This window comes from Lactuca serriola, chromosome 6 (assembly GCF_051521515.1).
Source record: "Lactuca serriola cultivar US96UC23 chromosome 6, Lser_US96UC23_V15, whole genome shotgun sequence".
Taxonomy (NCBI): Eukaryota; Viridiplantae; Streptophyta; class Magnoliopsida; order Asterales; family Asteraceae; genus Lactuca; species Lactuca serriola.
In genome coordinates this window covers 171,799,794-171,824,725 of record NC_136413.1, presented here as the reverse complement: position 1 = coordinate 171,824,725, position 24,932 = coordinate 171,799,794, and the positions used below count along the sequence as shown (strand labels likewise).

At 42.2% G+C, this 24,932-nt stretch overlaps 1 protein-coding gene across 1 annotated transcript; it reads left to right on the top strand.

The window, feature by feature from the left end:
- Nucleotides 1-19,876: 19,876 nt before the first annotated feature.
- Nucleotides 19,877-23,924, top strand: LOC145059089 (NAC domain-containing protein 78-like). The gene is made up of 4 exons (XM_079006956.1): nt 19,877-20,213; nt 20,767-21,044; nt 21,257-21,442; nt 23,312-23,924. The coding sequence occupies exons 1-4, from the start codon at nt 20,009-20,011 to the stop codon at nt 23,690-23,692; spliced, it is 1,050 nt and encodes a 349-aa protein (XP_078863082.1). The 5' UTR covers nt 19,877-20,008; the 3' UTR covers nt 23,693-23,924.
- Nucleotides 23,925-24,932: the final 1,008 nt, after the last annotated feature.

The following is a 24,932-nucleotide window of genomic DNA, read 5'->3' as shown; positions in this document are numbered from 1 at the left end:
GGCGCTGCGCGGACCTCCTCCGCAATCAACTGGAAGGCTCTCCCCCTAGCGTTCAGTGCTTCGGCCTTCACTGGCCGGGTCTCAGTAGCTCGAACCGCAGGTGCAGATCCCTGCGCTGACCTCTGAAGCTGGGGGCACTCGGCCTTCCGATGGCCGGTTTGGTTGCAATGAAAGCAAACCGAGAACCCCTTAGGACAATCCCTCGCGAAATGTCCTTCCTTCCCACACTTGTAGCATACCCCAGTCTTGCACGACCCATCATGGATCTTGCCGCACTTCCCACAAGTGCGGCCCCTCGAACTACCCGTCCTCAAATCAGCGGGCTTCGCCCGCTTGGCGGCCGGCTGCGACTGCGTCGGTCGCCGATCACCCCTCTGAGACTCGGTCTCCTCCCTCGCCTGTGTCTCAAGCTCAATCTCCCTCTTCTGGGCATTTTCCTGGAGCTCAGCAAATGTCTGGTAAGTCGGGTTCACCACGAACTCACGGATGTCCCTCCTCAGTATACTCAGATAACGGCTCATGCGAGCCTGCTCAGTGGACACCAGTTCCGGGCAAAACAGCGCCCGCTCATGAAACATCCTTGTAATCACTGTCACCGACTCAGTCCCCTGCTTGAGGGTCAGAAACTCCTGAGCTAAACGTTCCCTCTCCACCTGGGGAACATACTCGTCACGAAACATCACAGTAAACCTCTCCCAGGTCACTGCAGTCAGCTCAGCTGTCGAATAGCTCGCGGTCACAAACTTCCACCAGTCCTGTTCCCCCAAGCGAAGCTGGTTGAGTGCGAACCGCACTCTCAAGTGCTCCGGACACGAGAACGTATAGAAACACCCCTCTATGTCTGAGATCCACCTCATAGCGGAGATCGGATCCTGTGTACCATCAAACTCTGGTGGTTTCGTGTTGCTGAACTCTCGGTACAGCAACGAATCACCACCCTGGGGTCTCGCAGCAGCAACAGCTGCTGTGGCTGCAGCAACAGAAGCATCAGTCAAGGCAGCGTAACGCTCCTCAAACGTCTCGATCAGTGTGGTCTTAATAGACCCAAACATCTCTGGAATCTCGGCTCTGATGGCAGTAGCCACCTCCTCATGGATGATCCGACGGATCTCCTCATCATTCACCCCACTGCTCTCGGCGGTATGGCGTGTCCCGACCATGATCAACCTCTAAAATACAACATAAGAAATATTAGGGACACTCTCGAGTATACTCACACTCGATAAATCAATCATCCTCAACTTCTGGTACCCCAAGGATTCTTACTTGGACTGCGCACCAATCCGGTGTTTTCAATAGTACGGGCCCAATACTATTGTCCACATCGAATCAATATACAACCCAAGTCCTCCTCCTAGGATCCCAAGTCGTAAATACTCTACTCTCGCTATGCACTGGCTACCCTCAGTAGACCTCTCATAAGCTCCTCACTGCTACCTACTCACTCTCAAAGTATCTCATAGCAGCAGTAATCTCCTAGGCTAAGGCATCACAAATCAGGCTACTCTAGTCCTCATAGGAGTACCTAGCCTCTCTAACATGCATAACATAATATCTCATAACTCATAACATATAATGTAAGGGTATTTTGGGGATTCACCGTTCGGGTGCTGGTTGACCGTACACACCATCCACTCTGCTTGTTTCCAAAACTTCTTTTTCTTTTTAGAAAATTTGCAGTTTTGGTTGTAAAATTTCTCAAATCCTCAATTTGAGTTCAAATACGCCCGTAGGTGCATCCGAATCTCTCAAACCAAGGCTCTGATACCAACTTGTAACAACGTAAAATTTCCAATTTAATTTTTCATTTTTAAACCACAAAATGTATATCATATCATAATCTCAAATCCAAAACAACAGTGTTTTCAAAACAAATCCCAAGATCTCTCTAATGTGAACTCCATCGGTGTGGGTGTGTACGAGTCAAGCCGTCGCCTTCCCACGGTCCTCGCTGGTACCTGAGACATCAAACACAACAACTGTAAGCATAAATGCTTAGTGAGTTCCCTAAAATACCACATACCACAAATACGCCACTCGAGGCTAAACCCGACCCTTCGGTCAAGATGTCTCAGTGGGACCCTCCAGTCCCACAGCTCGTCGGACCCTCCGGTCCAGTCATAGCTCATTGGGCCCTCTGGCCCGGTCTGAATCGTTGGACCCTCCGGTCTGGTCTATATAATCATACAGCATACAGATAACACATAGCATGTATTCTCTAATATAACACATAATCTCATACATAGCACCTGAGACCCTCTGGTCAACTTAGAATACCACTCAAGGTAACGTATAGTGAGAAGACTCACCTCGCGTAACTCGGTAACTCGGAAAACCTCGAACCCGGTGAATAGGACCTAGCCTCCGCCTAATCATATGAAATATACACTCGTCATCAATATAATTTCCCAAGGCTAGACCAAACTCTCTAAACACTCTTAGGAAGGGTAAAAGACCATTTTACCCCCTTGCTTGGCTCAAATACACTAGAGTTGACCAAACCCTAAAAGTCAACAAAAGTTAACCCTCTCCAGGTTACGCTGCGCGTACCAACATGTACGCTGGGCGTACCCGGAGCTTCCACAGAATCGGGGTACGCGACACTCTACGCCGCGCGTACTGGGATTACGCCCAACGTAACACCCAGTTCCCTTATCCCATTCATTCAGACCTTAATCTGTTAAGACTTTCGTCCAAACTCTAGATCCGACTCCTTTTATATGACTTAACCCATAAAGTCGAGACCTTTATGCCTTTGCATGGCTGTAGAGGTCACTTTGTGCTCAAAACACCATTTCTCTTTCCATAATGGGACTATAACTCATGCATGGCACTAGATCCACGACCAAGACTGGATTTTTATGAACCATTAACATCAAACACACTAGAAGAGGCCAGATTCATGCTCATGGAGACTATTTGCACACAAAGTCTCAAACTTTGGACCCACAAACCCTAAAATGGTCCCAAAAAGCAAAACTTAAGAAGAACAAGGAAAGCTCAGAGCTTTTTTCCTCAAAAGAGATCTCCAACCACTGTAGATCACGGATCTACACTTGTTCTTCCACTTCTAGCACCAACAATGGCTCCTCCTTTCCTTCTTCACTTTGAAAAGTTAACTCCAAGCTCAAAACATACACACACAGGCTAAGGCACGGATCTCAGCTCTCAAGGGACTCACTCAAGGAATATGGTGGCTAGGGCAAAGGGCCACATGTTCCTTTTATAGTGCACAAGCCAGAAATTAGGGTTTGCATCTGGGCTCACTACGCCCAGTGTACCCCTGAGTACGCCCAGCGTACTCGATCAAGTCCGCGTCCAAATTAAGCGCGTGAGTACGCGCGACGTACACCCCAGTATGCCCAACGTACTCACCAATTCAACATACAACTCAAGGGACTAATCTTGCCAACTTCCAAAATAGAAGAGCCATAAAGCTTACCTGGATTTTGGGCTGTTACATAAAATCCTAGGCTATCCTAAGATTTGCTCAATCCATATCAAAACAAAACTCAATCATACAGGTTGCATTATGCATACAAATTATACACAGACCTTGATAAAATAGACTTTAGAATAACCGACTCTACCCTAAGACCACAACCAGACAAGGAATAGGAAATAAGGCCAAATCAATCATTCTGAGGCTATAAGACCCTAAGCGTATACTATTTTTAAAGCATACACATAGCAAGATTCATACGATTATCTTAGTCCAAATATCAATATAGCATGACTAACATATTGGGGAACTACTTACTTGAGCTCGGCCGATCACGCGCATTGCACTCTCCTTTTTTTCCATTTTAAGAAGTTTTTAACTCTTGATTTTTGATTTTTTTTTACCATTTCCTTAGTTTGAGTCCTGACACACCCGACCAGTGTGCCTGAATCCCTCAAACCAAGGATCTGATACCAACTTGTAACGACCCAAATTTTCAAATAAAATTTTAATTTTTAATTAACCAAAACATTCCCCTAAAATATGAAGTAACAATAACAATTGTTTTCAAAATCCATAACATCAATGCAGAAGTGGGTGACACACAACTAGCTAGAGGACAAGTACCTGACAACACTCTCACAGGCCCAGAAATCATAAGAGAAATGACCAAGAAGATTATCCAAATTCGGGAACGACTAAAAGTTTCGAGAGATAGACAAAAGAGTTATGCGGACAAATAACGGAAGCCCTTGGAATTTCAGGTTGGGGACCGGGTACTATTGAAGGTGTCACCCTGGAAGGGGTTAATACATTTTGGAAAACGTGGGAAACTAAATCCAAGGTATATCAGACCATTCGAGATCCTTGCCAGGATCGACCCGGTAGTGTAGCACCTAGTTCCTGGTACGTAAATCTTATTTGAGTATTCTTTTTCTTTTTGCCTTGGACTCGGCGAGTCATAGGTCAGACTCGCCGAGTAAGGACGGGACCCGGGACACGTTTAAGTTGGCGACTCGGCGAGTCCATATTCTAGACTCGGCGAGTCACCACTGTTGGATGAAACCCTAAGTTTCAGGGGATTGCACCCTATTTAAACAGCACATCCGCCCCAGGCCAGCCCCCATTCACCCCCCAGAGCTCCCAACCCTCGTTTAAGCTTGTTCTTTGAAGAGTTGAAGCCTTTGTTGTGTGCTCTTGAAGGTTTTGAAGAAGAAGGGAAGTAGATCCAGAAGAAGGGAAGCCATCCAAGCATCATTGTGTTCTTTCAGCAGTTCCATTGAGGTATATCCCATTTTTCCCCTGTTTCTATGCTTAAGGCTTTATTTAAGATATTCTTGAGCCATTCCCCAAGCTTGTATGTGCATAATATTTCGTAATAGGCTGATTGGCCCTTAGATCTAGGCATGGTTGAGCTCCAGGAGCTCAGATCTGTTGCCTTTATGGACCCTCATTGCATGAAGACCCTAGATCTACCCTCTCGAGTACATTTTGAACCCTAAAACCCTTATGGGTGGAAATCTACACGTAAAGTTGGAAAATTTACATGTGATTCGTGTTCTAGAAGTCCAGATCTGTGAATGGCATGGACTGGAATCGAGCAAATCTGTGTATTTAGTGGGTGCATGGCAACGACTCGGCGAGTCTGCTCGCGAGTCTCCGAGTTTGTCCCCTTTTCGTAGTGTCGAGTGTGCAGTGAGTCACGGGGTGTGACTCAGTGAGTTGGCAGCTGAACTCATCTATGGAGGAACTCGGCGAGTCGATGCCCTGACTCGGCGAGTTCAAGGCAATCTCCTTAGACCAAGAACAGACTCGGCGAGTTGTTCATACAACTCGGTGAGTAGGATGAAGGACTTGAATATTCAGTTTGGAAGAAGAACTCGTTGAGTCAACGCCTAACTCGACGAGTAGAATCGGGACCCAGGTCGGTCGATTGGACAAGGACTCGGCGAGTTGGCAGGCCAACTCGGCGAGTCGGGTCAGCTGGAAGTTGACTCTGACTTTGGCTTATGGCATGATTAGGGGTAAAATGGTCATTTTACCCAAAAGGTCGGTTAGCAGTGTTTGACTTAGTATGTTGTGGGAATTACAGCCGGAGGATTTCCGGAGCAGCAGCAGCAGTAGTAGGTGATCAATTCCCACGCAGACCAGCATCAATTTCGAGGTGAGTTTCCTGTTAGTAGGAACGGGTCTAAGGAACCAAGGCCGACCCGTGTAGACGAGATGCTAGTACTAGAGTGTGGGCCGAGCCTGTATCTCTGGATTCAGTCAAGTATGATGTATGTGTTAATATGATAGAGTTGCTTATACTTTTTGTCTGTGTGATACTTGTATGTTGTGGGTTGGCGGTTGAGTGTGGGCAGGGCCCGTATCTCTCCGAGAGTGGAGTGTGGGCTAGGCCCGTATCTCCCAGATAGTAGAGTGTGGGCGAGGCCCGTACCTCCTGGTCAGCGAAGTGTGGGCAGGTCCCGTATCTTCGCAAGTGTGGGCGAGGCCCGTATCACCCGGCTAGTGAAGTGTGGGCAGGGCCCGTATCTTCCCGAGTGTGGGCGAGGCCCGTAACTCCTAGCTGAATGTTGTTTGCTATATGCTTGCATGGTATGAGGTATTATGGGGGAAAACTCACTAAGCTTTGTGCTTACGTTTTACAGTTTTGGTTTTAGGTACCTCTTCATCGAAGGGGAAGGAGCTGGCGCGGTAGCGGCACATCATGCACACACTCTGGTTTCCGCATTTACTAGATTTTCTGGGATTGTACTATGATATTTTGATGGGTCGTATGATTTGACCTTTAAACATGGTTTGTGTTGTGTTATGGTTTGATCCAACTATGTTTTTAACTGTTGATGTTTACTAAAGTAATGTTTTTAAAACGAAATTTTTGGACGTAAAAATTGGGTCGTTACAAGTTGGTATCAGAGCCCTGGTTTGAGGGATTCAGACTCACCTTTGGGGGGGTGTCTGAACTTAAATCGAGGGATTAAAAGATTTCTAAAAGAAAATGTTTCCTAAAATTGAGAAAAGAGCTCAAGAAAGAACGAAGTGTGTGATGTGCGCGACCGGCCGAGCTCAAGTAAGTATTCCCCAAAGTACCCATACAAGTTTATGTTATGTTTATCAGCTTCTGTAGAATAGCATGCTAGAACAGGACTAAGGATCTAGGAGTGATGCCTTATGTGCCTGCTTTATGTGTTTCAGTTGTATGAGAATTGCATGCTAGAATCGAGTAGACAGCAGTAGGATAACCTGTTAGGTTATGCCTGATAGTATTAGTTTAGCTCTGTATGCTAGAACAGTTTTTCCTATGAGAGCGGATTTTAGCTCTGTATGCTAGAACAGTTTAGTTCGAATGCTGCTTGCTTTGTGCTTTGTGGGACTATGAGTGGTGGGAGTTATCCATTAGGTGAATACGTCACGTCACATGTGATCAAGGTTGAATAATCTTAGAGTGCTGGATTTGGCCCTATTGCGCAACTCTCGTTTGAGTCTAACCGTGGTAGGGATGAGCCTGTTACTCGAAGGATTATCCAAGACTCACCACATGTGATGGTGTTCAGGTAATGGCTAATTGGCATTACAAGGAGGCCCGCGGCAGCTGAGGACTGGGTAGAATAGAGTCAGAGATTTCCCTAGGGCAAGCCTAGGGTGAGTATAGCAGTGATCAGCGATAGTGAAAGGGATCTGGTGGAATCAAGGCATACCTTGAAGAAGGTACGGATAGATGTGGAAGGTAGTATGGGCCCGTACTACTGAAAGCAGAGGATCCGTACCGAACCAAGGGAGGCCAAGATGAGACCAGGGAACTTGTGGTAGATATGATCCCTCAGGAGTATCAGTATCACTAATGATTGTTATTTATGTATTGCAGAATGGTGGTACTGCGTTCGAGGCCGATAGATGGCGGTTCAGGAGAGGGGTCAGGTTCGGGATCAGGTCCCGAGCCGGTAGATGAGGGACTACGCGAGTTCATCGCGTCAGAGATCACCAGGGGTATCCTTGAGTCGACTCCCATTATCTTCGGGTCGATCAAGGAAGGGATCATTGAGTTGATGGAGGATCGCCTCAGGGCGTTCAGGAGCGACATGGCATCTGGCCAGTCGGGATCTCGCACACTGTCCTTTAAGGACTTCAGGGGCAGTGGTGTGCCGGATTTCCACAGGGTGAAAGACCCCATTGCCGCCAGACGATGGATTGCAGACATCGATTCTGCACAGTTGACTAGCTTCTGCCCCGAGGGGTCGAAGGTGAGGTATGCGACAGGGTGTTTACGGGACCGAGCCCGGGATTGGTGGGAGTCAGTGGGTGACTCATTGGGAGCGTCAGCTATCGAGGCTATGACCTGGTCGGACTTCGTGACCAGGTTCAGGGCAGAGTTTGTGCCGGCTGTCGAGCTTCAGCAGCTGGCCAGAGAGTTTTTGGATATGAGGCAGACGACGGAGACTGTGGCGGAGATCACCGCCAAGTTCCGGGAGAGGGATTTGTTGGTGCCCCAGTATGCAGGTGATGAGGATATGAGGAGGACCCGTTATCATGATATGCTTCGGGCTGACATCCGGGAGCATGTTAGCTTTTCTGCTTGTCCTACCCTGGAGTCCATGATCGCCAGGGCGAGGGAAAGGGAGATTGACTTAGAGCACGTTCGGAAGAGGAAAGCAGAGGCGGGGCAGGTGGTTGGGGCTTCGGGGAAGAAGTCCCGGGGATCAGATGGTCGGCCGAAAGGCCAAGGGGGACCTGGCCGCTGTGGGAAATGTGGCAGGACGCATGAGGGAGCATGTAGGATGGGATCAGCAGGCTGCTAGAAGTGCGGCAAGGCAGGACACTTTAGCAGGGATTGTACTACTCCAGTTTCAGCTATTCAGACATCGGAGTTGCTGTGTTTTCACTGCAACCAGAGGGGCCACAAGAAGGCCAATTGCTCACAGTTGACAGTTTCAGCGTCAGTGAAAGCGCCAGCTCCAGCGACCCTGCGGATCATGGATGGCCGGCAGGGCAAGGCAGAGGCTCCAGTGGTGAGGAGCCGGGCATTTCAGCTGACTACCGAGGAGGCACGCGCCGCACCCGATGTGGTGACGGGTATGATTCTTTCCCCTCTATTTTTTTATGATATTATGATATTGATATGTGCTCCGTATGTATATGTATGCATTAGGATCGTTCCATGTGAACGGCATCCCAGTTCAGGTATTGTTCGACTCGGGTGCATCCCGATCGTTTGTTTCTCTTGCGCTTAGCAAGAGGTTTCATGAGACTTCAGGCGAGTTAGATTTCCCTTTAGAGGTAGAGATTGCTGATGATCGATCGATGCGAGCATCGATGGTGTTTCGAGATTGCGTTCTGCGTTTGTTTGAGGAGCGTTACCTGGTAGAATTGGTTCCCATTTCGTTGCGTGGGAACAAGGTGATTATTGGCATGGATTGGTTGAGCCCTAATGGGGCGGTGATAGACTACGCGCAATAGCTAGTGCGGGTCAGGACCCCAAGCGGGGGAGAGTTAGTGATTCATGGCGAGAGGTCGCAGTGTGGACCCGCTGTATGTTCAGCAGCGAGGGCTAGGCGCTATCTTTAGCAGGGATGCGCAGGATATGTCGCGTATGTGATGGATACCCGGGAGGCGGGTAAGGCGACAGTGAGCGAGGTTCCGGTGGTTCGAGATTTTGCAGATGTTTTCCCGGAGGAGCTGCCTGGGATACCTCCGGAGCGTCAGGTGGAGTTCAGGATTGACCTTATTCCTGGTGTGGCTCCGATAGCCAAAGCACCGTATCGGTTGGCTCCTCCCGAGATGCAGGAGTTGTCTACGCAGCTGCAGGAGCTGCTAGACAAGGGATTCATTCGTTCGAGCAGTTCGCCTTGGGGAGCCCCGATTCTATTTGTGAAGAAAAAGGATGGGTCGCATCGAATGTGTATAGATTACCGGGAGCTGAACAAAGTAACGGTGAAGAACCGTTACCCACTCCCGAGGATTGATGACCTCTTTGACCAGCTTCAGGGAGCATCTTGGTTCTCCAAGATTGACTTGCGTTCGGGTTATCATCAGATGAGGGTCAGGGAGGAGGATATGCAGAAGACCGCATTTCGGACACACTATGGCCATTATGAGTTTGTGGTGATGCCGTTTGGGCTCACCAATGCCTCCTGCCGCGTTCATGGACCTCATGAACCGCGTTTGCAGACCGATGCTGGATCGGTCTGTGATAGTCTTTATCGATGACATCTTGGTTTATTCCAAGACTCAGGAGGAGCATGAGGAGCATCTGAGAGAGGTGTTGGAGGTCCTGAGGAGGGAGAGCTTGTATGCTAAGTTCTCCAAGTGTGAGTTCTGGTTGCGCGAGGTGCAATTTCTTGGACACCTCATCAACCAGAACGGGATTCTGGTCGATCCGGCCAAGGTCGAGGCCGTGATGAGATGGGAGGTTCCGAAGTCTCCATCTGAGATTCGGAGTTTCTTGGGATTAGCGGGCTACTATCAGAGATTTATCCAGGATTTCTCCAAGATAGCCGTACCCCTGACGCGGCTGACGAAGAAAGCCGTGGTCTTTCGGTGGGGACCCGATCAGCAGGCTGCATTTGAGACGCTGAGACAGAGATTGTGCGAGGCGCTGATCTTAGCCCTGCCAGAGGGCGTAGAGGATTTTGTGGTTTATTGTGATGCGTCCATTTCAGGGTTGGGCGCGGTATTGATGCAGAGGGGGCATGTCATTGCCTACGCCTTGAGGCAGCTCAAGCCTCATGAGGCGAACTACCCGACACATGATTTGGAGTTGGGGGCGGTGGTTTTTTCCCTCAATATTTGGCGACATTACCTCTACGGGGTTCGATGTACCATTTACACGGACCACAAGAGTTTGAGGTACCTCATGGATCTGCCGAATCTGAACATGAGGCAACGTCGGTGGTTGGACGTGGTGAAAGATTATGATTGCGAGATCCTCTACCACCCGGGGAAGGCCAATGTGGTGGCTGATGCGCTTAGCCACAAGGCGGCACTGATTAGGGACGTATGTATGAGCATGACCGTGGTGACTCCCCTGTTAGAGCGAATTCGGGAGGCTCAACAAGAGGCTATCAAGGAGGAGCATCGGAAGAGCGAGGGTTTGGTGGGTCAGGTTTCCTCCTTTGATTATGACAGCTGATGACTATTGACACTACACCGTAGGGTGTGGGTGCCGTATCACGGAGGCGTGCGCCAGATTTTGATGGAGGAGGCGCACAAATCCCGATTCTCTATTCATCCCGGGGCGACGAAGATGTATAGGGATCTTCGTCTAGATTATTGGTGGCCCTGCATGAAGCAAGATGTGGCATGGTACGTTGAGCGGTGTTTGACCTGCAGGAAGGTCAAGGCCGAACATTAGAGACCGCATGGTAAGATGCAGCCGTTGGACATTCCACTGTGGAAGTGGGAAGATATCACGATGGATTTTATTACAAAGCTTCCCAGGACCGCGCGTGGAGTGGATTCGATTTGGGTCATCGTGGATCGATTGACCAAGAGTGCTCACTTTATTCCGATTCAGGAGAGCATATCGGCCGAGAAATTGGCCGACATCTATATCAGGGAGATCGTGGCGCGGCACGGGGTGCCGGTATCGGTGATCTCGGACAGGGATGTGCGTTTTACTTCCATATTTTGGAAGAGATTTCATGACGAGTTGGGCACTCGTTTGCATTTTAGCACCGCCTTTCACCCGCAGACGGATGGCCAGAGCGAGCGGACCATCCAAACTCTGGAGGATATGTTGCGGGCATGCGTGCTAGATTTCGGTGGTAGCTGGGATACCTATCTTCCCCTGGCCGAGTTCTCATACAACAACAGCTATCACGCGAGTATTGACCGTCCCCCATTTGAGCTGTTGTACGGACGAAGGTGAAAGACTCCGATATGCTGGGGTGAAGTTGGCCAGAGAGTCATGGGGAGCACCGAAGTGGTGCTCAAGACGACCGAGAGGATCCAGCAGGTCCGGAGCAGGCTTCAGACTACTCAGAGTCGGCAGAAAAGTTACGCCGACAAGCGTCGATCCGACTTGGAGTTCCAAGTCGGGGATATGGTTCTCCTGAAGGTGTCGCCTTGGAAAGGCGTCATTCGATTCAGGAAGCGGGGCAAGTTGGGCCTGAGATTCATCGGACCGTTCAGGGTTGTAGCCCGGGTGGGCAAGGTGGCGTATAGGCTGGATCTGCCAGCCGAGCTCAGCCAGATCCACAACACTTTCCATGTTTCTCAGCTGCGGAAGTGCCTAGTGGACGATTCAGCGGTGGTGCCGTTAGAGGATATTCAGGTTGATGACAGCCTGAATTACATTGAGCGCACAGTCGCAATCCTCGACAGGAAGTCGAAGGATTTGAGGAACAAGAGGGTGGAGCTAGTGAAGGTGCAATGGCAGCACCGCAGGGGTTCAGAATGGACTTTGGAGTCGGTGGATGAGATGATGGAGCATTACCCCAAGCTGTTTCAGGATTGAGCAGCAGACTTCGAGGACGAAGTCTAAAATAAGTGGGGGAGATTTGTAGCACCTGGTTCCTGGTACGTAAATCTTATTTGAGTATTCTCTTTCTTTTTTCCTTGGACTTGGCGAGTCATAGGTCAGACTCGCCGAGTAAGGACGGGACCCGGGACACGTTTAAGTTGGTGACTCGGCGAGTCCATATTCTGGACTCGGCGAGTCACCACTGTTGGATGAAACCCTAAGTTTCAGGGGTTTGCACCCTATTTAAACAGCACATCCACCCCAGGCCAGCCCCCATTCACCCCCAGAGCTCCCAACCCTCGTTTAAGCTTGTTCTTTGAAGAGTTGAAGCCCTTGTTGTGTGCTCTTGAAGGTTTTGAAGAAGAAGGGAAGTAGATCCAGAAGAAGGGAAGCCATCCAAGCATCATTGTGTTCTTTCAGCAGTTCCATTGAGGTATATCCCATTTTCCCCCTGTTTCTATGCTTAAGGCTTTATTTAAGACATTCTTGAGCCATTCCCCAAGCTTGTATGTGCATAATATTTCGTAATAGGCTGATTGGCCCTTAGATCTAGGCATGGTTGAGCTCCAGGAGCTCAGATCTGTTGCCTTTATGGACCCTCATTGCATGAAGACCCTAGATCTACCCTCTCGAGTACATTTTGAACCCTAAAACCCTTATGGGTGGACATCTACACGTAAAGTTGGAAAATTTACATGTGATTCGTGTTCTAGAAGTCCAGATCTGTGAATGGCATGGACTGGAATCGAGCAAATCTGTGTATTTAGTGGGTGCATGGCAACGACTCGGCGAGTCGTTCATGTGACTCGGCGAGTCTGCTCGTGAGTCTCCGAGTTTGTCCCCTTTTCGTAGTGTCGAGTGTGCAGTGAGTCACGGGGTGTGACTCAGTGAGTTGGCAGCTGAACTCATCTATGGAGGAACTCGGCGAGTCGATGCCCTGACTCGGCGAGTTCAAGGCAATCTCCTTAGACCAAGAACAGACTCGGCGAGTTGTTCATACAACTCGGTGAGTAGGATGAAGGACTTGAATATTCAGTTTGGAAGAAGAACTCATCGAGTCAACGCCTAACTCGACGAGTAGAATCGGGACCCAGGTCGGTCGATTGGACAAGGACTCGGCGAGTTGGCAGGCCAACTCGGCGAGTCGGGTCAGCTGGAAGTTGACTCTGACTTTGGCTTATGGCATGATTAGGGGTAAAATGGTCATTTTACCCAAAAGGTCGGTTAGCAGTGTTTGACTTAGTATGTTTGGGAATTACAGCCGGAGGATTTCCGGAGCAGCAGCAGCAGTAGTAGGTGATCAATTCCCACGCAGACCAGCAACAATTTCGAGGTGAGTTTCCTGTTAGTAGGAACGGGTCTAAGGCACCAAGGCCGACCCGTGTAGACGAGATGCTAGTACTAGAGTGTGGGCCGAGCCCGTATCTCTGGATTCAGTCAAGTATGATGTATGTGTTAATATGATAGAGTTGCTTATACTTGTTGTCTGTGTGATACTTGTATGTTGTGGGTTGGCGGTTGAGTGTGGGCAGGGCCCGTATCTCTCCGATAGTGGAGTGTGGGCTAGGCCCGTATCTCCCAGATAGTAGAGTGTGGGCGAGGCCCGTACCTCCTGGTCAGCGAAGTGTGGGTAGGGCCCGTATCTTCGCAAGTGTGGGCGAGGCCCGTATCACCCGGCTAGCGAAGTGTGGACATGGCCCGTATCTTCCCGAGTGTGGGCGAGGCCTGTAACTCCTAGCTGAATGTTGTTTGCTATATGCTTGCATGGTATGAGGTATTATGGGGGAAAACTCACTAAGCTTTGTGCTTACGTTTTACAGTTTTGGTTTCAGGTACCTCTTCATCGAAGGGGAAGGAGCTGGCGCGGTAGCGACACATCATGCACACACTCTGGTTTCCGCATTTACTAGATTTTGTGGGATTGTACTCTGATATTTTGATGGGTCGTATGATTTGACCTTTAAACATGGTTTGTGTTGTGTTATGGTTTGATCCAACTATGTTTTTAACTGTTGATGTTTACTAAAGTAATGTTTTTAAAACGAAATTTTTGGACGTAAAAATTGGGTCGTTACAGGTAGCATACAAGCTTCGATTACCGCAGGAACTCAATAACGTACATCCTACCTTTCATGTGTCAAACTTAAAGAAATGTTTATCCGATGAGACCCTTTTCGTCCCTTTGGACAAGATCGAAATCAATGAGAGTCTCCACTTCGTAGAAGAACCCGTAGAAATCATGGATAGGGAAATTAAAAGAACTAAACAAAGTCGCATACCCATTGTGAAGGTCCGCTGGAATGCAAAGTGAGGGCCTGAATACACTTAGGAGCGCGAAGATCAGATGAAACAAAAATACCCGCATCTTTTCCCTAGTCCATAAATACTTATCTTAGAATAAATTTTGGGACGAAACTCTCTCTAACGAGGGGATGATGTAACAACCCGATATTTCAAGTCAATGTAATGACCTAAAGTCAAGTATTGTAACCTATTTTGAGATGATAATAAAAATAGCGACAAAATGAAATGTTCAAAAATCTCAATGTGACTGTACTAAGTGGTAGATATCGTAACAAGGTTTTATAAAATATAAAGAACACTATTCTGGATCTGCCATGATCCCTCGGTTCCTTGGTTAAGGCAACTGCACCTTCGTTATCGCAGAAAATCTCCATTAGCTCCTTAATGGCCGGTACAACTCCAAGGTCTCCGATGAAGTTCTTTAGCCATATTGCCTCCTTTGACGCTTCGCTTTCTGCTATGTACTCTAACTCTCACGTTGAATCGGCTACGGTCTCCTGCTTGAACTTTTCCAAGTCACCGCTCCTCCGTTCAGGGTAAACACCCAGCCCGACTGCGAGCGGAAATTATCCCGGTCGGTCTGAAAACTAGCGTCACTATACCCTCGCACTCTCAAGTCATCACTCCTACCAAGGATAAGGAACCATTCCTTAGTCCTTTGTAGGTACTTGAGAATGTTCTTTACTACGGTCTAATGTGCCCTACTAGGGTTCCCTTGATATCTTCTGACCATACTCAAAGCGAAGGCCACATCAGGGCGAGTACACATCATAGCATACATGATTGAGCCAAATGTGGAAGCATAAGGTACTCAGCTCATCTCTGCTATTTTGGCTTCGATACTCGGGCTTTGAGTCTTACTCGACTTGGTATTGTCTTAGATTGGTAACTCCCCTTTCTTGGAATTCTCCATGCTAAAATGTTTTAACACTTTATCCAAGTAAGTACTTTGACTAAGTCCTATTAGTCTTTTACTCCTATTTCTCAATATCCTTATCCCAAGAATATAAACAACTTCTCTGAGGTCCTTGATCAGCTTGGGACTGTAAAAGCTGTTTTAAAACATCTCAAATCAGGTGACCGAAGCTGTTTTAAAAGCTGCACTTGATCAGCTTGGAACTGTAAAAAATGTTCAGTTTATCCCCACATACCTCAGCTCATGTACCATTTATGTTGCTTGATCAGTTTGGAACTGTAAAAAATGTTCACCATCTATGACCCGTGAAAGCACAAAAGCTAAAATTGAAATGTTTACTGATACTGATCGCCCTAAAAAGTGTCACAAAAAAGTTGAGTATATTGTTCATTTGTGCCTTTAGGATTAAGAAATGCGACAGATGATATGAGGTCCAATAATCATGCAGATAGAGTTCATGAGTGCTGGTGAGAAAAAAATTCATGCAAGTGCACCATTTGTTTCTAAAGTTGGTTTTGTATAATTCTTAGTAACAGTTACGTTTCTAAAAAAAAAAAAATCAAAACCGACCCATGGTTCACCACGGATTCAAACACTAGTTAATAAATAAATATTGTAATATTTTAAAAGATATATTATTATATTTTAAAAGTTATACATACTTATCAAGACAGTGTCGGAGCAAGATTCAAGGTAAAGGGGTATCCCAAACAGGGTTCGGTTTCTCGGTTTTCCAAACTCGGTTTTGTGTTTAAACCCAAACCCATTCAAAAGTTTAACTTGTTGATAGTTAAGAATCTTGTGTTGCTTCTATAACAAATGTATACGAGCTATGTTTCATGTTATGATGTGGGACAATTTTAAATTTTTTAAAAAACTAGTTGAAAAACAAAATAAAATAAACCAATGTAATAGCCAAGATTCGAAATAGAGACCTCAACCTTAAAAATTCAACACTTAACGACTTGGACAACTCAATATTTAGTGCTTAATTTTCACAATATCATAATAGGTATAATCTGTATACAGCTATATAAAAAGAGCTGCGAAAATAAAAGAAAATAAGTGTTTGCAAGAAGATTTGAACTTGCCCCCTCCAAAAACATCCCTTAACGCCTTAACCATCTAAACCAATTACATCTTTTATTATTATCTCGCTAAACATATTAATATTATGTATATGTACACTACATAAAACAAAATTTCTCTAAAAAATTATACTACCAAAGTTTTTTTGAAGGGTATCCGGAGATATGTATCAAGGGATATAATAAAACCATAGCATTAAATGTATGCTTAAGGACATAATATATAAATAAAAAGCCTAAATGTTAACAATAATTTTTTATGGGCCTTGTTTGGAAAACTAGCTAATACGCTAGGTTTTTATTTTTTTATTTTTTTTCTTAAAAGTTATTTTAAGATAGCATATCAATAAACTAGCTAGCTAAGAAACTATTTTGTAAAATATGACAAACTATTATTATAATTTCACCGAACATTATATTACAACAAATTAAATTAATATTGCCAAACGGACCTAAGAATAATAATTTATTCTCTATATGTATGGTATGAGATGTAATGATATTCACATACATAAATCAGAGAATCTATTATTTAAAAATTATATTGTTGTAACAAAATATATTATACATTTGTATTATAATATAAAATAATTTATCTATATGTTTTTTTAATGTAATTTGGATTTTATTGCTAGTTTATTTGTTAATTTTTACTTAACGGCATTTTCTATAAGTTAGTTTATCAACTTTTTTTTTTTGAAACGGCTAGCATATTATTAAAACAGAAAAGCAAGCAAACAACAGCAGGACAGACAAAGAGCTCAAGCCAAATTACATGAAACAATCTAAAAGCTAGCTTATCAACTAACAACTAGTTTTTCATATATGACCGGAACTCTTCAACTAACAACTAGTTTTTCACATATCAGCTGACCGAAACTCTTCAACTAACAACTAGTTTTTCACATATCAGCTGACCGAAACTCTTCAACTAACAACTAGTTTTTCAGCTAATCTTTCAAAATTATCATAGAAAATTATTATGACATTTTTGAAAGAAAGTTATTATGATGTTTTCAAGAGGTAGATAACCCTTTTACTATATATTTTCTATGGAATTGCAAAATCTGAATCCTTGCTAAGCTGCCCGTAAGCCTGCACCATTCAAAATTTTTTTCAACAGATCTTTTTGATGGGTTCGTTCAAAATTTTTAATAATTAACTTTGTTTTTAATAATTTCTTTAACATAGTATTTTTAGAGAAATATTCTCTTTTAACATTTTATTTTACAACTTTGATTTTTTACAACTTTGGCGTTGCAAAATTAGATTTTTCGAAAAATTATTTTTATCACTCTTTATATTTGGTTTTTATGCATGTATAAAAAATATTCGTTTTTCAAAACAGTTTTTTACAAGTTCGTTTTCCAAAAAATTATATATATTTTTTCTCATGATTATAAAACTATTTAAAATTTTATTTTCTTTAGATATTTCAAAAACCAAAAATACACATCCTCTCTAATAAATGAATTTTTTTTTGTCACCTGTCACTTTCTCAAAGTTTTTGTCACATGTCATTATATGAGATTTTATAATTATTTGAATTCCACATGTCATTATGTGGTGTCTTTATTTTTTTTTATTAATCAATAATCAATTTCACTATTTAATGAGTCTACTATCATATATATATATATATATATATATATATATATATATATATATATATATATATATATATAGTATTTATTCTGTTTAAATGTTCATTAATTTACAAACATATTTGAATTCAAATGAATGTTATAATGACACAATTAATATCGTGTATTTGATGATATATCTGAATTCAAAACATAGCTATAATTTTTTGGACTTTTAATTTGAATCCTAACAAATTTATTATTTATTCAAAATTTATAAATAAATATATGTGTATAGTACATATCTATCTATACCCTAATAAATGAAAAAAAAAACACCGACTTCAAAGAAGTATTTGAAAATTTTGATTCATAACAACTGTTTACAATATACTGTATTAATAATTTTTTTGATTAGTATAGATTCAATAACTACTTATTCATTATTTCGTTTGTATTTATTTCGAAAGTTAATTTAAAAAAATATTTAATGTTTAAACCTAATTTTCAACATCATTATTTAAAATATGTAAATAGTTTTTTATTAGTAAAAATTGAATTACTTATTCATTATATCGTTAACATTTATGTAAAAGTTTTTTTTAAATATTTAATATTTATACATTGATATTAAACTTTTATTTTTAATAAACTCATATACTATACGAGTCTCTCACCTAGTTTTTATATGATGAGACTAAGGACTCGTTTGATAGTTACTGGCTGAGAAAGTGTTGACTGAAAAAGGTCTAACTGGGTAAGAAATCCTAAGTGGGTAAGAAATCATATTGTTTGATTGTACATCTGACTAATGGGCTGACTGATGAAAAATGACCATTTTACCCTTATCTCCATATCAGCCTCCAAAATCATAGCCTTCATCTTCATTTAACACCCGATATGTATGTATGTGTGTATGAGCAAAGATCACCAACATCCCACATGAATTCAAGTATCATAAGTTCATAACAATAAATTTGATTCTTGATTAGAACATTGAAAATTTAGATTTAATAAAGTATTTATAAACTAGAATGAAATAAGATTGTATAAATACAAACTCAAGCAATTACAATAAAGCTATACCAAAAATAACCACATAATAGCATTATACAAAATCCATTCCATTAATCATCAGCCACCATTTCATCTATTTTGTTAGAAGCTTAATCATCATCAACATGATAAGGATCTGCAGTAATAGAACTCACAATTAATCCCAGATAATATACACAAAGCACAAGACAACCAGCTATATGCATCTCATAAGAAAGTGGGAAAGTTTCAACTGCATTAACCATTTGTAGTGAGAATGCAGTTTTGAGTTTAGGAAGTCAAAACAAAGGGTAAATTGGAACCAAAATAAAAAAAAATTATGATTTAGATTTTCATAACTCATACAAGCAACAGGTTCTAATTTCTTACCTTATAAACAAACACGGAAGAACTGCCATTCGATCTACTGGTTAAAAAAAAAGACAAAAGAAAGAGAGGTTGCTTACCTTTGTTGACGCATCTCTGGCTGGAGAAGGCTGAGGCTCTGGCCGGAGAAGGTGGAGGTCGGAGTGAAGGAAAAACGGCACCGATCTTGGGAGGAGGAGGAGGAGGCGTCGGTGGTTGTGGAGAAGCAGGATAACGATGATTTTTTTTGTTGCTGCGTATTTCTTTTAGGCCAAGAGGGAAGAAGAAAGAAGAGGACAGGAGAGTCTTTTGTTCCGGTTAGCAACATGTTGTAAGCTGAGTAAGTCATTTGGGCCAGACATTCTAACCCACTCAGCAGGTATCAAACACGATCGTCTGACCGAGTCAGCTCAAATCGCTGACCCATACCGAGTCAAACGGGTATCAAACAAGGCCTAAATGCTACTTTAAATGCTGTCTCTAATTTGTTCAATGTAAATTTAAGATAACGACTCGATGATAATTGATAAATGTTGATAATCATAATTTTTCCATCAACATTTTTAACATTTCTTCAAAAATAGTTCCAACAAACTTTTTATAACATTCTAAAAAGTCTACTATATTTAATACACACTTTATTTCTCCTACTACTTGATTTTCGTGTGAAGCAAGCATCCAGTCACCAGGTGTTACTTCACACCCACTGTCAAACAAACACATATATATACATCTCTCTCTTTCTTTCTCTTTCTCTTGCTTCCAGTAAGATCCTAATTTTCCATCAATCCCTAAAGATTCAATTTCGGTCCGATGGAGACGGGTCGTGTATCCATGATCGTCGCTCCACCACCCCCACCGCTGCCGCCTACTTTTGTTGCTCCTGGATTCCGATTTCACCCGACCGATGAGGAACTTGTGAGGTATTACCTTAGGCGTAAGGTTTGTGGGAAGCCCTTTCAGTCTCAGATGGTGCCGGAAGTTGATATCTACAAATCTGAGCCCTGGGAACTTGCTGGTATACATAATTCTTTCTGGTTTGATGATTTTTTGTTCGCCATTTCTCCAACGTTTTCTTGAAGTTATCGAAAATGATGATTTTGTTGGGAATTGAATTTCGCAAGACTTATAAGTTGTAGTTTTCTATTTGGGGAAAACTTCATCTTTAGTAAAATTTCGGACTTGGAAACCATAAAACCACCTGCATGCAATTCAATTACTGATACTAGGAATCCGATTCACTTAGTAGTGGAAAATTGAAGTAAAGATTGTTCATTACAGTAAAGTTATTGCAGTTATGAATTATTGTCTTTCTGGGGAGATGAATCTTGGAAAATTTCAGTAAAAATAGATAATTTCTATAAGAAAAAACAAAAGAGTTATGTAGGAGTAAGTTTACCATAAAAACATTTTGTTGCCCAACTAGAGGCCTTTGATATCTAAAACAATCGCATTTCTGAAAAATAAATGGCTGAATTTGTGATTGTGCAATGACTGTTCTTTATCTTACATATGTAATATCCATCTTTGAGATAAGGGTGTTGATCTTTTTGTGATTTGTGGTTTTCTAGACTATACTTCAGTGAAATCAAGAGACCTAGAATGGTACTTCATCAGTCCTACAGATAAGAAGTACGCCAATAGTTCTCGAGTAAAACGATCCACTGAACGCGGATTTTGGAAAGAAACTGGGAAGATCCGGGAAATAAACCATAAGTCTGAGAAGATAGGGCAGAAGAAAACCCTAGTTTTCCATAGTGGCCGAGCCCCTCATGGCATACGCACTAATTGGGTAATGCATGAATATAAACTTTTGGATCAAGAATTGCAGACAGCTGGAGTAACACAGGTTTGAATTACATGTGATCATTTTACAAGACATGAGATTACATAAAATAACACTTTGTACAAGGGTTTTGCATGCATTTAACTAAAACTATATATGACTTAGACTTAAGTCCCGTGTAACAAATGCAGCCTAAATATACTTACTTGTTTGGTGTTTGAATCTAACGAAATGGAATAATTGTTCTTGTTTTGTGGGTGGTGTGGAAAAAAAAGGATGCATTTGTGCTATGCAGAATTTTTGAAAAGAGTAGTATAGGACCGCCAAATGGAGATTGGTATGGACCATTTTTCGAAGAAGAATGGGATGATGAGGAAGCCCTCATTGTTCCCGTTCGAGACACAATGGATGATGTGGCAAATGATGATGAAACTTGTGCCGAAGGAAACAACACTATGCAGGTATTGTGTTGCTTTACACATATATGTGTGTCTGTGTACGTGTGTACTTTTACATTGTTGTCCCATTGTCCTGATAGTAGGCATCAACTAGATATGTTTGTTTGTTAGTGGATCTCAAATTGGTGCGACACGGCCTCATAAGTGTCTATATGATTGAGTCCCCCCTTTCCCCATAAGGACTCTTTTGGAGAGTTAATATTAGATTTCACATATATCTTATATCGGTGTCCTGCACCCCTTGGCTTAACACATCATTGTCTTGTCTGTGTGTGTGTGTCGGGGGGGGGGGGGGGGGGGGGGAGGGTTGAGGTTTTTTGTATCCTACATTGGTGGAACATGTCATAGTCATATCATATAAGTGTCTTTATATATTGAAGTCTCTCTCTCTAAGGGCCCAAGAATTCACATATATCTGATATTGTTGTCGTGGTAGTTGTACGATGTGTACTTGATTTACATCTCACAATAGTAGGCAGATCGTGCTCCTAGAAGAATATATATATATATATATATATATATATATATATATATATACATACACACACACACACTTGAAAAATTGCATGAAATTCGTGCTTTAGATTTTACTTTTGATTTTTAGTTATCCACGGAACTATTCAAGGTACGTTATTATTACATAATCACATCACACATCGATCGCACCTTACTTGTATACGTTCTTTTCGTATATAGTAAATGAAAGTCAAGAAATGCATAAAATCTATTATGTTTTTGTTGAGACAATAATTATAGTCTCGCTTGTCCATTTACGTGACATTACATACCCTAAATTTATGCATCAAGAACGATTTTATTTCACATACAAGATATTCGATAATGCATTTTTTAGAAATACAACGAGATTTACACCATACACCAAATTACAAACTTCTAAAACCATTTGTATTACATATAGGAAGACAATAGTCGTTTCGGCTTATCCCTTCTGTAACAGGTTTTCTTCTTAAAAGTAGGAATATACTACTGAGATTTATGAGATATAATAAGGATCCTCATAGCAACCGTACCTTGTTCCAACTTTTTGTTTCTTGCAAAGATCAGCTTAACGATAAATTTGATCAGATCTTCTATAATAAGATATAATGGTAATAATAATTTAGGCAATCATTAGATGACATTCCTAATTATCCAAATATACGTTTATTTCTATTGTTTATCTTGAAATATACCTTTTAAGGCGTTTGATACATTTTGGTACTTGAATATTTTTGGCAAGATAAGAAGCAATTGTTACTATAAGGTAATCAGTTCATATGGCTGGTGACATAGGTTATGCTCAGGTAGGACCCCCACCACACTGGAAAAACCACATGCGGATTAGAGCCATGGATTTCAAGCCTTGCTTGGCATACATTCGACTTGGAGTCAGGGATTTGGACCAGCCTGATGTCAATGAGACAAAATTGCAATTTTTTGTCCCATCCAGTGGTCCATCTCTTATCTGTGCAAAAGATGTGAATGCCCTCCTCATTCTCATCATTGAAAAAAGCCGTAGGAAAATGTTTGGTCTCATCCAGTCCAATCATGTTCCATATAATAAATGCATTCATACTTGCTATATTTAGATATCTATTTGCACAATATTAGGTTTTACGCACGAGATAGGTTTCTCTCATGAAAGGCCGTTTTTGCCCTAAAAAGGACATGATCTAAGTGGAACCATAAGTGTAATGACATGTGCATGCTTGCTCTTTTGATAACCCCAATATAGGTTTAATTGTAAATGGGTCGGTTTGAAAATAAATGAATTGGTAATTGTGTGGACCAATGGACACGAGCTTATTTTCTTGAATAATAAATTTCAACTCTCTTTTATGCTCTTGATTGATGAAACCGAGCTCTTTTCAGATGGATGCTCAAATGATCCCGGTTGTATGCAAGAAGGTAAGATCGGAAAATGGTGTTTTAAATTCTGAACCTGAGCTCGAAACTCTCACACTGTTTCACCACAAAACATCAAAAGGAAGTGATCCCAATTCTAGCAATGCAAATGGTTCCCATGATTCAACCATGACAAGTCAAGGTCAAACAACAACAAACCTTTTGTCTGCAGTTGTTACAACTATAGAAACACATCCTCCAGCAACCCCACCTTCATTTGACGCTTCTGCCCTTGAGAAGGATGCCTTGAAGATTGAATTGATGCAGGCTCAGGCAACGATCAACGTTCTTCATTCTCACATTGATCAGTTGAACAAGGAGAACACCGAATTGAAGAGGGGCGTTTAGGCAATCTTCAATTCATGATGCAGGTAAGGAACGTAATGTTTAGGGGAGGGGAACAAATTCGGTAAAGTAATGTTATAGATTTTAGTCAAACAAAACTTTGTATGGAGATTTTAAAGGCGTAATGATGGACTTTTTTGTTTAGAAGCTATAAAAATGTGCGAGCCTGAATGGTATGATATTGTGGCTCTAATTATGCTTAAGTGAAACTTTGTGTTGTTCTTTTTCTAGTTAATACCTGTTTTAAAAGTTAATCCTTGTGATTTGATCCTACAAAAAGCCCTTTGAAGGGTTGGCAATGATTAAAATAGCTCATGGATCCTCCAAATATATATAACCTGTTTTAGCATATTTTATAGCAGCTTTTGAGGGACGTATAACTTGGTATGTTCAGAGAAAAAAAAACTGTTATTTTTTGTCTGTATTTAAAGATTATATGATCGATCCGGTTTATAAAAAGAAATTATGCGATATGGAGGTTATATATATAGAAAAAACCGGTTACTTTAAACTAAACCATGCGTTTTGTGGTCGAGATTCTTTAGAGACTATATGATCTGGCTTCGTAAGGATAACCAAGCTGTATAAATGTCTTAATAAATTAATAATTGATCCGTTCCTTCAAAATAACACGATTCTTTAGGCAGGATCAGTAATATAATCCATTACTAAACTTTTTTTTTTTATTTGGAAACCGCAAATATATTAAAATAAAAAACACCTCACATCAAGACGATGCAAGGGAAAAGTACAAAGCAAAAACAAAAGACAAAAACAAGAAAATTACAAACAAAGAAAAGGACCAAGATTCCAAACTCTCCGATCCATGTTTTGAAAGGATCCTCTATGTTTACACCATATGAAGGTTATTGCTTTTATCTTTTCCACTGTATTCGCAGGTACAAAGGGAATTCTTTTGAAAACCCTTTGATTTCTGTCTTTCCATATACACCACAAAACCCCACATAAAATCACATTCAACATACTTCTTTTCTTTTTGCACTTAAACCACCGAGATATGAAAAATAACATATCTTTTATCGAGTCAAATCCATCGTGTGAGATTTCGCACCAAGAAAGAATCGAATCCATAACAGCTTTAGCCAAAGGGCATAAAAGAAGGATGCGATCGCTCGTCTCCTCATCCAAGTTACAAGAACCACACATAATTGATAGAATCGGAACTCCCCTTGATTTTAACGCGACTGATGATGAGATTCTACACAACTTCGCTCTCCAGATA

Bases quoted from the DNA above. Each gene is read 5' to 3' on its own strand.
- LOC145059089 (XM_079006956.1), top strand. From the start codon at position 20,009: ATGGAGACGGGTCGTGTATCCATGATCGTCGCTCCACCACCCCCACCG. The intron at 21,045-21,256 runs GTTTGAATTACA...TGGAAAAAAAAG, and splicing joins AGACAGCTGGAGTAACACAG to GATGCATTTGTGCTATGCAG. The intron at 21,443-23,311 runs GTATTGTGTTGC...AGCTCTTTTCAG, and splicing joins AAGGAAACAACACTATGCAG to ATGGATGCTCAAATGATCCC.